We start from the raw sequence: 15,851 nt of genomic DNA on the forward strand, positions 1-15,851 counted from the left end.
TGAATCCATAAAACTGTATTAGCTTCGAGTGCGTAGCAGCTGCTCGCTTTACTATTTGACCTAAATATAGAATGCGTGTTATTGCTTTGCAGTTTAGGATTGAGGTTCCAGGAAAAAATACAAAATACCATTTGGCCTATGGATTTGTGCAAAGCTATTTTAAATATTCTTAACCTAGGGTAATAGATAATCACAGAAATATGAATTATGGTTTAATGAACTCTCAACTTGGTTTGACCTAATGGGAAATATTTTGTTTTAGACATTCGATTCGAAAGCACGTTTAAATTATTTTTAAGCGGATTATACAATGGATATTATCTATATTTTCAATAGTTAAATTGACAATCTGGTATATTTTGTAATCTCTGGTATATTTTTAATGTACTAGTATACTGATATAGCAGAAAAAGTGTTCGTAGTTTGCATAATAACTTTGTATACTTTAAGGTAAATTTTGTACTCTATGTTGTATACGCTAGTATATTGATATACCAGAAATAGCCTTTGGTATATTTAAGTATTTTATGGTATGCGGTATACTTTAAGGTATATTGTGTATTCTATGATATATTTAAAATGCATTAGTATGTCAATATACCAAGAATATCATTTGACATATATTTTTGATATACTAGTTTGGTATATTTTAAGGTATATTTTGAGCGTACTAATATGTTAATATACTAGAAATATCCTTTGGTATATTTTAGTATTTTTCGTTACAACAATTTGGTATATTTTAGGAATAATACCGCACAGTTTTGCTTTATTTAAAAATGGGTCAAATATATTCCACAGCCGCACTCGACTGTAGCTTCTATATTTATTATTTAACGAGAATTACTTTAAATGGAACTTTATATTATTAGCTAAACATTTTACGTATTTTCTTGTATAATCAATTATTTGTGAAGTCAAAAACTTCTGTTGTATTCATGCTTTTCCTTCTCTTAGTTCCCTTTGGTTATATTTTAGGAAATCGGTCAAATCCCGGCGTATTTATTTCTGGCAGAGCACAAAAATAAATACGTTTGTATATGACATTCAATAAAATCTCATCTCACGACAAATTGAATTTTCCACAGATATTCGCTCAATAGAAAGTGCTTTCGAAAGTGCTACAAAGCGAACTTTAATAACAATAATATCGAGAAGAATGCGTATTTAATATAATATTTATCAAATTCCCCAGATTATTGTTGTAGTAGCAGTAGTTGCAGTAACCCAGCTCAATTTCTTAGCAAACACACACACACACACAGAGAATTTTATGTGTAGCTCAAGTCTGCTTGCAAAAGTATTACGACTGCACATTACGTATACGCCCCGCTGCACACAGCAAAAGCACAGCACACGCAGTTGCTAAATGTCATTTGTGTGCAAGAGTTCAATGTAGTTTAGAGAGCGAAGCACAACAGTAGTGAAACTGCTTGAATTACGTCTAATGAGACAGTCAAATCGTCTGTCGCAATCGTCGAAGGCGCCTGGCAGCTTCGACTCGAATCGACTCGAGTGGAGTTCAGAGCCCTTGAGTTTTGGTTTGGTTTGGTGTGTGTGTGCTTGAAATGCTTTGAATGCCATTTGCTGGCTGTTACTTTAATGGGAGCAATGCATGAGACGATGCCCAAGGACACACACACAGCACGAAGACACGCCTCGTTTTAGTTTTAGCCGCTGGCCAAAAGGCATCGGAGGCAATCCCTTTAGCCAAATGTGCGCTTCGAAATACATTTTAGTTTTTACGCACTTTGCTACGGCACTGCGAATGGGAAAACGGCACGCGGCCAATGACGAAATACAAATTTGTTTTTGCGGGGCCTGGCCTTTTGTGTTTCCTGTTGTCCTGTGTGCTTGGTCCTTGCTTAACTTTTTGCACAACGTTTTGCGATTTGCTTTCTTTTTTCTGTTTTGTTGTTTTGTGTTTCTCGCCTTTTTGTTTGCGCAAACATTTTTATTTGATTTCACTTTGTTTCATTTGTTGATTTGATTTCCATGTTAATTTCGGATGGCAAAGTTGTGCCTAAAGTTGGATCGATATTCTTCTTGTTCAAGAGGCGCAAAAAAAACAGAAAAAAAAAACGGAAAAAAATAAATGAAAAGATGCCGAAAACCAAACCCATTACGACTACACTCAAAGCGTCGTTTTGTTGCGGGTTTCGGAACGGAGCAAAGCGAAGAGAAGGCACCAGAGTATTTATGACATTTATGCTAATTATGCGAACGCCTAACAATCCCAAGTGGGCGGCACCCTCAAAAAAAACACCCAATGCCATAGAGAGCATTGTTTTAACAACATAAAAGTTGGGGTAGTATGAGTCTTGCTCCTTGGCGACGCTGCGTATGCGTAATATTTGGTATTTCACTTTATTTTTAGACATAAAACAGCAAATGTTCTTGTTTGTTGTTGTTATTGTTGTCCTGCTGACAGATACATGCTGAATAGAGATTTCCTGTCAGCGCAGAGATTTTGGCTGTGGCGTGAAAATCTAGCTGAGAAATCTTGTAATTGATTTTCTTGCTATGCGAATTCAATACGTTTTGCTTGCAAGAGATTACAGCGTAATTACACATAATTAATTATGAAATATGTGCGACACACAATGAAGAGTTACTCGCCGCTATTCAAACTACATCGAGTTGAGCTTCAATAACAAATTGCTTGACAGCATACTTGTTGTGTGATTTATTTCGACCTCCGCACAAAAATTTGTTATCTTAGTCTTGGCTTGAGAATTAGTTCGTGTTACAGACTCCGCCTTCGTCTTGGTTTTCAGGGCACGCCCAAGCATTTAGGCGCCAAGACAAACAAAAACACACACACACAAGCCTTTACTTCTCTTACTCTTTTCCCCAACTGTGACGTCTGCTAACCAAAAGACGACCCCGATCAGTGAGGCATTTTGTTTTGCTTTAGAGGCGGCTTTATTTTATGTTTGCTTTAATTTGTTTGTTTATTTCACTTTTTCGCCTAGTCGCAAAGGTCAAAGTTTTGCCAGCCACATTTTTGCTTTAGCATTCACTTTGGGCTTTGTGTGTGTGGGCGAAACTCTTTGTGTGGCTTTAGTTACTCGCTCTAAATTTTGTTTATGAACTAAATGAAAATTGAAGGCTACAGTTTGTTGAGGACTCGAAGTGTTACAAAGCCAAAAACGTTATTAATTAGAAATTAATAACGATGCGCATATCTTTTAGTTTGGCAAACAAAACTTTCGAAAGTAGATTATCGCAAAAATATTTATGAGACCAAGCAGAAAAGCTTTTAGCTTTTGGTTGAAAAGGTCGTCGAAAGTTTCACCTGCTTGAAGTTGAACTCATAATTACGCTTTTGCGGCACATTAATCAAAGGACTTTGCCAATATTTTGTGCTGACATTGTACAAATGTCGGCAATAAAATATGAGCTTAAATAACGTTTATCGCATATCGAGTTACACAGCAAAATTGAAAACGAAAAACGAAAACAAACCTCATTCAATTTGATACATGATTTATGTGTACGCAAATTAATTGGATTTTGATTCAAGTGCATATCAAGATCCATGACTTATCGCTGTGATATGTGACAGGATCTGAGTGCGTGTGTTTAAAGCTTATTATGACCTCCAAGTCGAAATGCTGTCAACGTAAAAGCCTCGCACACGAATATGCTAATATATGTGTCAACATATTGACGGAATATTTGTTGTCACAAGCGAAGTGGGAGAACATTTCTCTCCTCCCCTCCCCTCACTTCACTTCTTTTATAATTTATGCAAACCTTAAAACTAAATGTCCTCAACTAACTAACTAACTAATTGTGGAACTATTCCTCGGACTAACTAAGCTTAGCTGCATGTTAGAAAAGTTAATGAGAAAAATTTCCAATAAGTTGTGTTTGCTTTGACGGAAGTGCTTTACATACACGGTGCTGTGAATGTTACACGAACTCATCGACTGCTTTATTATGTTTGCCCTTCGGAATGAGCTAGAATGTGGCAAATAAAAGTTGACTAGACTATGAGTTACGCTGTGACTAAAATGTAATAAAACTTAATAGTGTTATAAATGCGGTAAGCAATTTATAACGATTTATTTCCCATATTTTTCGCTATTTATTTAGCATAGGAAAGAGAAGCAATTATTTTGTTTAAGCACGTTACAGAGGAAACTATTTATTTTACAGACAACTGACAACGAGGGGCGAATATGTTGCCAAATATTGCAGACTTGCTGGAGTCGAAATATATTTTTTTTTTTTTTTGCGCCAAGTCATAGTGCGAAGTTTTCAGCTTGCAGCGAAGCGTTAAAAAATGCACACAACACTTTTTGTGCAGCGTTGATTAAATGCCAAGCAGTGACAGTAACAAATGACAAAGGAGTTGACTTGGCAAGTGCTCAAGAGTCTTAGGGAAGCATTTAAACTACTTTGCGCACAAAGAATTTTAAGCTGCAATAAACAGTATTAATATTTGAGCAGTGAAATCCACAAAGCAAATATACTTTTATTGCAGTCTTAATTGCAAGCAACGATTATCCGACAAGCACAACAATAATGTCAATCCAATCAACTGTGTGCTGTTTAGACATTACACCACCAATTGGAAATTTAATTAATATTTGCTTGCATTTGCATATCAAATAAACAAACAAAATGCTTAGCACTTAAATATTGATTGAATTATGTATAAGGGAGAGTTTTAAACTGTTTACAACTCATGTGTCAATACAATATTAATGAGAGAGACTGTTTTCGACAGACTTGCGTTGATCGACAAGCAGGCAAGCAACTTCCGTTTCCGCTGCTCAAAACTGCTGCAAAATACAAATTGCATTTCCGCTTCACAAATTTGGCAGGAACTCGAACAGATTTGCCTAAATTCACATCAATTACCCAGAGGAGGACTAAAAACTAATACACACTTGCAGTAGTTGTGATTATCGAAATTAAACATGCGAATTGAGAATTTCCGCTTCAAAGCACGCACCTGACGGAGGAGGAAGGAAAGGGGGTAAACCTTTCATTTATTTATTGGCTAGCAGAGGGCAATCAGCATGACCAGCGAGTAATATTGTTTAGCAACCCGCTGGGAGCAAAAAACTTTTTCGCTCTCTGCGCCATCAACAGTTGCTGGACGTTGAAATGGAGGTTTGCCACAGTAGTTGGAGTCCATTAAATGGCTCAGTTTGCAGGTGCACACACAGTGGACGACATTATTAGCTTGTGCGGTTTTGCTGCTGCTGTGGTGTCGCTTACTCTGCTTCTTCTTGTTGTTCGTGTTGTTGTTTTTCGGCCTGTCGTTTTGGCTTAACAGCTAATGGACTCAAATTGTCCTCGTTGCTTCCGCTTTGCATATTCGGCCCTCTTTGTTTTCCTTTCTCTCGTTCGCTTCTCATTTTCATCACCTGCTGGTTTCTGTTTTCAGTCTCTCTCACTCTCTCTCTCTGCTTTCTCTCTAGCGTGCTGGGTCAATCAACGTTTATCGTTTGTTTTGCGATTTTCTTGGGATTTTGTTTTGGCTTTCACAACAAAACATAATTAAAATGGCAGCTCGGTTCCTGTCCAACAGGTCAACACATTGTTCGTTATGAAATATTGCCAGATTAGCTTTTAATAGGCATTTTGATGAATGCAGTTGGATTTCTTTTTATATTTATATCAAAAGAAAGATTCTTTAAAGCAAATTTAGCTTTATTTAAGAACTCAATACGCTGCGTATACTTGATTTCTTTGTTTGAAATGCTGTCAGCTTGCGTCTGCTGTCAGCACATTGTGTTTACTTAACATTATAAGCAATTTAATATGTTTGGGCTGTGAATATGGAGGTCAACACATTACGTATACGTAACATTGGAGGTTTTAAATAGGCAAAGCCTAGCTTTACAATTGATTTTTTTAAAGCCTAAATACGTTCAAAACGTACAACGCTGCGTATGTCTAGCTGTCAACACATTGCGTATACTTAATATTGGTTGCAATTTAATATGTTTGAGCTGGGACTTTGGAGGTGAACACATTGCGTATACGTAATATTGGGGTTTCAAATATACTACATTAGGGTAAATTAAGTTTAGTTGTATTTAAAAATGTAAGATATGTTTGAGCTGTGAATATGGAAGTCAACACGTTGCGTATACTTAATATCAGGATTTGAAGTAAGGCAAGCTTTATTTTTAAATGAAGTCTATATGTGTTGGAAAATTGATCACATTGCGTATACGCAACTTTTAATTGTCCCTACTATCAACACACTGCGTATACGTAATATCGGGGTTTGAAATAAAGAAATTTGATCTTGTTTTTAAGCGTGTTGATAAATTCAGTTGAATTTTGACGCTTTATTTATAATGTTAAGTTCAACAGCGCTAAAAAAATTTACGTTGCGTATACGTAACTTCTTGTCACTGCTGTTAACATATTGCCTATACGTCATATTGGCATTTAATATAAAGATTAGTTTAGACATTGACTTAATTCTTTTTAAATTTAGTTCCGCAGAGTTTAAAATTGCACTACATTGCGTATACGTAACTTTCTTATTGTCTCCGCTGTCAACACATTGCGTATACGTAGTACAATATGCATTTTAATATATTTGCAGCTACTGCTCAGTTGAATCTCTCAGGTCAACACATTGCGTATACTTAATCTGGTCAGCTCATAAATGAGAAATTGCACCATTAGCTTGTTAGAGTTAGAAAGGAATTAGCAAAGAACTTTCTGCAGCGGCATTTATGAACTTTGCTTGCTTGCTTGCAACTGACAGACTCGTCATAAACTAAGCCTCAGGTGGAAATCAGATTTTGCACTGCGCTATATGCGCTTCAAGGTTGAAGCGAAGCAAGCGAGGCAAGTGAACCGCAAACCGCAACTGTGCTCATCCTACTTGACTAAGTACGAGCGTAATCTGAGAGCACATTCGCCCAACAAAAGCATCAAACTGAGCTCCACTGCTGGCCACAAAGGCAAAACTGGAAAGCCAAAGGCGACCGGATGCCAGGCGAAAAGCGCATTTAGGCCATATATGCAGAGAGATAAAAGATGCAAAAGGAGGATGAGAGGAACATCATAACTGCCTGTCTGAATTGGTCAACGATGCATGGCCGAACTAAAAGCGACGGGTCGAGCATTGATATGTGTTTATAGTGAGGTCAGTTTCAAAGCTAGAGACAGAGAGAGAGAGAGAGAGTGAAAATGGCAAATGCTTGTGACATGCATATGCAAATGGCTTTAGGTTATTGTAATTTCTAGCATAATTACTTATACGCAAGATAATAGAAACTGGAGCACAGGCAAAAAGAGTAGAGTCAACGTCTCTTGCATTTGCATAATCCTCCAGCTCACAGCTTTGGGGCGCTCTGACTTTCTACATCGAGTTGTGTGTCCTGTGCAGCAGGATTAGCAGGTGCTTCCCACTTCGTTTGTGCTGTTGCATTTTGCAATTGTGCATTTAATTTTGCATTTTTATTTCGCTTTTATGAGCGCCAACGACTTTTTACTTGCCACTTGCCACTTTTATGGCCGGCCATTAAAACAGTTTAAGTCCTTCGCATAAACAATTTAAATGTATTTAATTGACTTGGCCAAATCGTAAAAGGCTTAAATGTTCATAGAGTTGTTCGCCTTTTTGCTAATAAATTCAGCTAGAGTCTTGATGAAATCAAAACACAACAAGCCTAGCAAATTAAATGCCTTTGTGGCCAACTATTGTTAGTTCTTTCTGTGTGTGCGTGTGTATTTTAATTATGCATACGCCATGTGGAACGGACAGCTTAAACAATCCATTGCCCTTTGGCCAATAGACGGTCAATCATTAATCATTTACATATGCGACCTTATTAATTGGATACGTTGCTCACGTGTGTATTCAAATATGTGTGCGTTGCGTGTGTTGTGTCTGCCGAGTGATTTACGTGCAACGCTTTGAGCGCTTATCCAGGCACAAATTGAATGCATACACAATCAGCTCTTTAATCATATGTAAATCGTTGTAATTTACGACGAGTGTGAAGCTCTCAAGCATTCCTCTCCTAGCCTGTGACGAAAGGAGTAATCTCTGCATATATAAAATAGTCTACACATACATATATGTAAAGCTTGTTGCCTTTGCTGTGCTGGCAAGCAAGTTAAATTACTTGCAGCACTCTTCATTTGCGACATTAATGAGAGGGAACTTTGATGAATTTCAGGCTTAAGTGCAGTATATATAGAAATACGATTTTAGAAATACAATCACAATATAATTTATGCAGCTTGTTGGCGAAAGATAGTTGAATAGTTAAAGTAAATATAACACAAGCGACTAACTGTTAAAGAAACAGAGATCTATGCAAATAATAAAGAAGTAAATCCTTTTGATTATAAATTAAAAAAAAAAACTAGAAATATCGACAAACCTTTGGGTAACATTTGACACCATAATTAAAAAGAAAAGCTTCTCTGATGAAAACTAGAAATTACTATAAACATTTATTAATACTTTACTTTAAATTTTAATAATTTTTTAGTGTTATTAAAAGTTTACTCAACTGTATATAAAAACTGAAAATTGCAAGAAACTTTTGTTAACATTTGACACCAAATTGGAATAGTTTTATGCACCTCCAAAAAGCAAATATTTTTGATGTAGGAGAAGGGTGATGAAAACTATAAATAAAAATCTACTTTTGTTAACATTTGACGCCAAATGTCAATTGGTCGTTATTAAAAGTTTACTCAAGTAAAACACATTTTTAAACCACTAACTGTTATAGACAACTAAGCAACTAAGCAAAACATAAACATAAACATATTTTAAAAGCTGACCAAAACTAGAAAAAACAATAAACTTTTATTACATTTGACGCCAATTTTCCACAGTTTAATGCACCTCTAAAAAACAGTGGAAACTTGTACGTTTTCATTTGACAAACATCGCTTGCATCATTCGCTTACGCCAAGGACACAGCTGTCAGCTAAACAGCAGATGCAACCAATCACAAACGAAAAACAAACAAAAGACGAAGTGAAATTCTCATTTTGCATTTGCGCGCCCGAGAGAGAGAGAGAAAAAAAAGAGTCTGTGGCAATTTTCGCCGTATGTTTGATGATTGATTCCTGCTAATCTTGAGCCTGAATTGTTGACATGTGAAACAAAAGCGCTGACAACTGTCGTCGGCTTTAATCTGACAGTTGCACATAAATAATCACAGTCGCAGTCACAATCTCTTTCCTTTCCCCATTCTGCATTTCCTCGCTGTGTGTGTTTGCGGTTGACCATAATAGCGAAACGAAAGCGAACGAATGCGGCGCATGTAATTGACCATTGTGCTCCTCTATAGGCTCCAAGTGTCCTGCGGATGCTGTGCGTCGATTGACGTCAGCAGTTTTGTTTAGTTCGCTTTCTCTTTCTCCCAAACTCGACTGCTATCTCACTCCCCCTTCCCTCTCTCTTTTCTTTGGGTCGCGCCCCGGCTCCCAGCTAATTAACTGTGCGCGGTTCTGACAGGAAATGTGCTAACTGTCAGCCGGATTCGGGTAATTAATCTCTTTACCGGCCATGCCCAAGAAAACTGAGAACGAGCGTCGAGCGTTGAGCGCGCGTTTTGATGCGAAAATTTCGCCGGGTTTCCTCAATTTTGTTGTCGGTCTTAAATGCGAAATGTGTGTCAGGGCCGGTTAGCATTCCTCCAGCGTTGTCCTTGGAGTGCAACACTCGCAAATTAAATAAAAAATATATATACTATATACAGTATATATCCAGTACATACAGTATTCAAATGCCGGTCGGACAATATTTTTCAGTGGAAATCAAAAGCCGTCGGGCACGAAAATATATAAAAATATTATATACGAAATGCAAAGCAAAACTGGGCCACAACATTTCAAATGCGAAACGAGAGGATAACAACAAGCAAACACTGAGCACAGGAGCGTAAACATGTGGGAAGCATCCAAAAAAAAACAGAATATCATCTGCGAAAACTAAGTTTGCATATACCCTGTACACTTGCTTCAAGTGCAAAATGATAGACAGAAAGAAAAACGACGTGCTACAATCTAAAATAAAATATTTGGTCAAGAATGAATAATGTCAAAATTTAACAAAGATAGTTTATTCTTAAATCAAGATCGAATATCTACAAAAACTCTGGATTGATCAATCTTGAAAATAAAAATTATAATCTTGTTCCAAGAATACAAGAATCTCAAAAAGGAACCACGAAGGCAAAATCTTCAATCAAGATCAAAAAATAGACAGCGTGTTTTTTTGTACATATTTTTTTCACATTTCACAGCTAACGCCAAAAAAAACAGCAGAAATTAAGTTCTAATTTTAAAGGAAGGAACATTTTAGAAAACATTTTTAAGATCGAAAATTTGTTAAATCAAAATTTGAAGTGTTCTTTTCAATCTACAATAAAACATTCTTGAAGCCAGATTTCAATCTCAAAATAAGTTGTTTTCCTAAAAAGCAAATTTAGCTTACAAATCGTGAAAATATTATTTGAAGATTGTTTTTTTAGGCTCAAACATTTCTTTAATCTAGATTTGATGTCTAGATATTTTTCTCTCTGTGTAGAAAGAATTAAATGTCATATTTCTTACAAGCTGCAATAAACCTAAAAGTTTGTATACATAAATTGCCATTTCTCCACAGAAATCTTTAGTTCTTGTTGGTCAGCTTTTGCTTTTCTAAGTTTTGAATTCTCTGAAGCAGACTTTTGGCTTCGTACTTGTTCTTATTGCTGCTCACATGCCACAAGCAACTTTTCAATTTTGACAATAACAAAATAACACTAAAGTTTGCCGAAGGCTTGCTGCCAGGAGATTTCTGTTTTTTGGTTTTGTTCACCGTGGCTATAAAATAATAAAAATGTGTGAGAGGCAACTCAAAGAGATTTCTGCTGAATTCAATTTGGTGTGTCAACTACAACAACCACAAAAAAAAAAAAAAAACGAAACCCACACACATGTACCGTCGAAAACCGTCAACAAGGACATGAGGCGCCAAGGCCCAGGACACAAGACACAGAACAAGCAAAGGGACTGAATGAGGGGGGAGGGGGAAAGCAGGGTTGACAGCACGAAGCTGACATTTTAATAAAAATAAATTTGATCAACACTTTGTTTGCTCTCTGTGTGAATTCGCGCTGTTATCCGATATCTATAAGCCCATTCGTATTTACTTATTTGTGGCATGAATTCCGTATGTGATATCGAATATAAATATGATTTATTCCACTTCCACACACACACACACACACACACACACACACACAGGATATACTCTCGAATAATGCATACTGCATGAGTTGGCAGCCCCGAAAATTCAATTGCATATTATACAAAAATATTTTTCAATTAAAATGTGAATATTGAGCCCTAGAGAATGCAATTTGTGAAACAAATTTACAATAACAACTAATATGATTTGCGCCTCAATTCTTCTAAACTTTTTTTCTGCTATTTTTTCTGATATTGATTTATTAGTTGCTATTGTTTTTTGGTTAGTAAACAATGAAGCATAATTGAAATTTATTTACTATTTTTGTTTAAGTCTTTTTCTCTGATTTATTGATTTGAATTAAACGATTTTAAATTGCATAAAGTTATATAATTTGGTGTTTATAAAATTGATTTCATCCTAATTAATTTCATTATTAAATTATAAACTCAATTACTGGCATAACACCGAAATTAAGTTATTAAATTGTTTTATAAAGTGTTGCCTTAAATTTATATTTACATATACTTGGTTATTCAAAAATTCCCCCTCTCATTTCAAAAGTCAACAGTGTCAAGTGCTTGACAGCTAGTTAAATTTTGCTATAAAAACTGTGGCAGCGCCAGCTTGACAAGTTGGCAACACCTCCGAAAAGTGAGTTGGCAGCACTCGAAACTTGCTTAAAGTTCTTACGAGTTAAGTTGGGTGCAGGCAGGCAGCTTTAACAATTTGGCCTTGGTAGCTTGTGTTTGCTTTGGCTGTGGGCAAATATGTTAAGCAACTACAAGCCAAAAAGCGCACCACATCCCACACACAATGCAACCTTCCTCTCTCTCGATGCTGGCAATTATATATGCCACCTGCTATATATAAACACATAGTTGTGCAATCAAACAGACCGTAAATAATCAACAAAAAAGAGAAAGAGCTGAAACATCGCGGACAGCTTGTCACGAGCGACAGCAGCTGGAGCCAAAAAATTTACGAGTGCCACATAAAGTATATCGACACAAAGGCAACGACAACGACGGCAACGAGGAAAACACAAACAATACTCAACAGCGAAAGCGTAGTTCATTCCATGTTCATGACGGACAATGGTCAATGGTTCGTTGGAGCGCGTGGTTGCCATAAGGTTTTCGTCCTTTTCGTCCTGATGAGTCAGGGGACACGGTTACCGCCTGCACTTCCGCTGCATGCGATTCCCACTCTCTCTCCTCGCTTCGTGCTTTTATTACATCCGGCAGCTGTTGCGGTTTGCGGACACGAACATTGTGAGCGAGGAGTCCGTTGATGTCACGGCAAATGAAATCGAGTTCAGACACAAACGAATATGTGATTAGCACTTTGCCATTACACGCGGCACACGGCAAAAGCGCGTTCGACAATAAAAAATTGTATTTGAAAGCGAGCATTTTACGAGATGTACTCACAGCTCTTATCGAGTGGAGGAAGCAAGCCAAGTCATGCTTCCTTGGTCAACGAGTGGCCATCTTGGCTGACACGCCCCCAAAGAACACCCAAACACACTCTCACACACACAGAGAGAAGAGCACTTGCCTTGGTCTCGATAACAACATTCTTGACCTGCCCCACACTCGAAGTGATTTCGTTTTTCAATTCCGTTCTCGCAGGAAGCTTTCTCATGGAGAAAGTCATTGGAGATGGGTTTGAGTTCGTGTTGTTGGGGAGCAAGCCTGAGGAAAGTGAGAGTGAAATAGAGAGGAAAAACTGTAACAGATGGGGTCACGAAGGGCGAACACGACAAGTGTGCAACTCTAGAAGTTATGGTAATTGAAGTAGTGCTTATCGTAAACATGAACACGTGGAAAAAGAAAGAGTGGACAGCATGATAAAAATCTCTACTCACTTCTCTAGAATTTGTATAAAACTTAGCCAAACAAAGTAATAGCTTATAACAAGTATAATATACTATACTTTATACTATACAAATAAAGAAAGTTGATGACAATAGAAGCAGCACCAATTAAACCAGTCTTCACGACGTCACTTTTCTCTTTTATATGACGCAACCACGATACATGATAAGCGATAATCTCTATCATTTAGTTGCATTTATTTCTATTAATTTCTCTATAACAACATTTAAATAAACGCAAGAAGTAGAAGCACTTAAAAAACTCTTAAACTCTTAACAATGTTCGCTGTTATCTGACATACTCACGACTCACGCACTCATCTCTAGAGCTCACGATGGATTAGCATTTTATTGTATGGTAGTGTTTTATTTATTTTTCTATAATAAAAATTAAAATCAACGCAGTTCCTATCCAAAGAAGTAGAAGCAGTTAAAGAAGTCTTCTACTCTTCACAAAGCTTGCTGTTATTTGACGCACTCACGACTCACGACACGAGCTCATCTCTAGCACTCACTGCGTAGAAACATTTTGCTTTTGTGTTCTAGCTGCGTTTGTTTATTTCTCTTTTATTTTGCACCTGCCACACACTGCGTTTTGAGTGTTGTTTTCTGTGTTTTTTTTTTATTTTTTTTTTGGTCTTTTGACTCCTAGCAGAGCAATCAATTTTATTGATTGCATTTTCATTTTCAATTTCAATTTCGATTGCAATTGCAAGTGCTGCTGTTGCTGCTGCGTTTAAGGAATGTCAGAAATGCATTTCATTAATCTCAGATTTTGCCATTTGCAATTCGCAATCACATTGAAGAGCCTGCCACAAACTCACACACATACTCTCTTATTTTTAACACTCTATTTAATTATGCTTCTTGTTGCGTGAATAACTCGATTGCATAAAAAAAAGCGTACATACGTTTCTATGGCAATTGCCGGCGTCCATTTTCAGTGCAGACTTGTGCGGAACTGAGCAACGACTAGCCGAGGTTTATTTATTTCATTTACATTTCACATTATTCTCTCTCTCTCTTTCTCTGCTCGTGCAAAGAATCCCAAATGCAACCAAATGCTTCTGGCCATTTCTCTATTTCGCTTTTGCCATGGCCATTACCATTGCCATTTAGCAGCAGGCGGAAATGCTCGTTGTTGTAGAATATCTGAGGCAAACTAAACTCAATATTTGCACTCAATAAGACAAAGTGCACTAATTGTCTACAGCATAATATTATCATTTGCTTTGCAAACATTTGATTAGATGCGAAACTAATGCAGCAAAGCTATCAAAGATATCATCACAATGTTCAACAATACGATTGCATAACACAAATTTCATCAGCTTTGTAGGCTGAGAATAGAGCAAATATTATCACAGTTCAATTCTATACAATTCGATTTACTATTCTGCAAACCTAATATTATTTGAACTAGAATAAATCAGCGAAATGTGTACAGTACAATTTAAAACAATTAAGGAAGTTACAGACGAGTGTGATCGGGAGATATTTCAAATATTTCCATTTTCAATTAATGCAGAACTGTTCGGTAATATTCCTAAAATATACCAAAATAATATACTGGAAAAATACTAAAATATACCGAATATACCAAAACTGTGCCGTCTTGTTCTTGAAATATGCAAAAATTAATATACTGAAAATACTAAAATATACAAAATGTATATACTGAAAATACTAAAATATACCAAATAAAAAACTTACTAAAAAACTGTGCCGTCTTGTTCTTGAAATCAACCAAATTAATATACTGAAAATGCTAAAATATGACAAATGAATACTGAAAATACTAGAATATACCAAATTAATATACTAGAAAATAGTAAAAATATACCGAATGAATATACTGGTAAAATATTAAAATGTGCCAGATTAATATGCTGGAAACACTCTTCAATATACCAAATTAATATACTGAAAAGTTACTAAGATATACCAAAGTTTTAATACCCTTCTTCGATGTGGACAGCGAAGTTATAATACCCTTTTACCCCATGGCTAGCGAATATCTATTTGTCTTTTTCCTGTTTTCTAATAAATCATTTCTTATATCAATTATTTTTTTTTTAGTGTCTACCTTTATCTTAAGCACTTTTAATTTGTTAGTATACAAAATTTAATGGCTTACGCTTAAGAATTTATTTCATTTATAGACATTTGCATGATTTAATTTAAAAATCGTTTGTTCACTTTAAAACAAATCAAATTGAACGGTCCAAATGAAAATTGAAGATACGCCACACTTTAAATACTTGAATAGGCACAATTTGTATAAATGCTTGCTCAATTTCTTGAGTACAATTCAAATTCGAATACGTAATTGGCATCAAATTTCCACTCTTGGCTACAATTCACTTACACTAAGTGTCATGAAATTTGATGTGCGAAGTCAGAGTCAGAGTCAGAGAATTTTGATGGGCGTTTATCAGCAGCGCATTGGGCAAGATTGGGGAGCGCGTTAATTAATGTTATTAACTAATCACTCAAGTGTAATGTCCTTCTAATTTATGTCGTAAATGGCTGGCAGGCAAACCAACGGCAAATGGCAACGCCCCGCAGCGTGAGCACACGAAATTGAGCGCTTTGTTGGGACAAAAAGTTTTTCGCCATCAAAATTATGACCTTACACGCAACGACAACAAGAACAAGCTAAAAAGTATGCCACAAAAAAAGCAGAAAGAAGAAAACTTTGAACGCTAGCTAGTGAAGCCATCAAAAGTAGTTGTTGTTATAGACTCGGGGAGGAAAGTTGAATCGACTTTGGCGTTGGGACAAATC

The 15,851-nt window shown here is 36.4% G+C and overlaps 2 protein-coding genes across 3 annotated transcripts in view; one reads left to right on the forward strand and one right to left on the reverse strand.

Moving 5' to 3' along the window:
• The window catches only part of LOC117565567 (unconventional myosin-VIIa), a 35,414-nt gene extending 21,382 nt beyond the window's left edge, over window positions 1-14,032 (reverse strand). The window contains exon 1 of the mRNA XM_034244741.1: window positions 13,976-14,032. Coding sequence (XP_034100632.1) covers window positions 13,976-14,002 — 27 coding nt within the window. The 5' untranslated portion in view covers window positions 14,003-14,032. The remainder of the gene's footprint in view (window positions 1-13,975) is intronic.
• LOC117565565 (slowpoke-binding protein) overlaps window positions 1-15,851 on the forward strand; it is a 51,986-nt gene that overhangs the window by 1,176 nt on the left and 34,959 nt on the right. The window lies entirely within an intron of this gene.

This window comes from Drosophila albomicans, chromosome 2L (genome assembly GCF_009650485.2).
Source record: "Drosophila albomicans strain 15112-1751.03 chromosome 2L, ASM965048v2, whole genome shotgun sequence".
Lineage (NCBI taxonomy): Eukaryota > Metazoa > Arthropoda > Insecta > Diptera > Drosophilidae > Drosophila > Drosophila albomicans.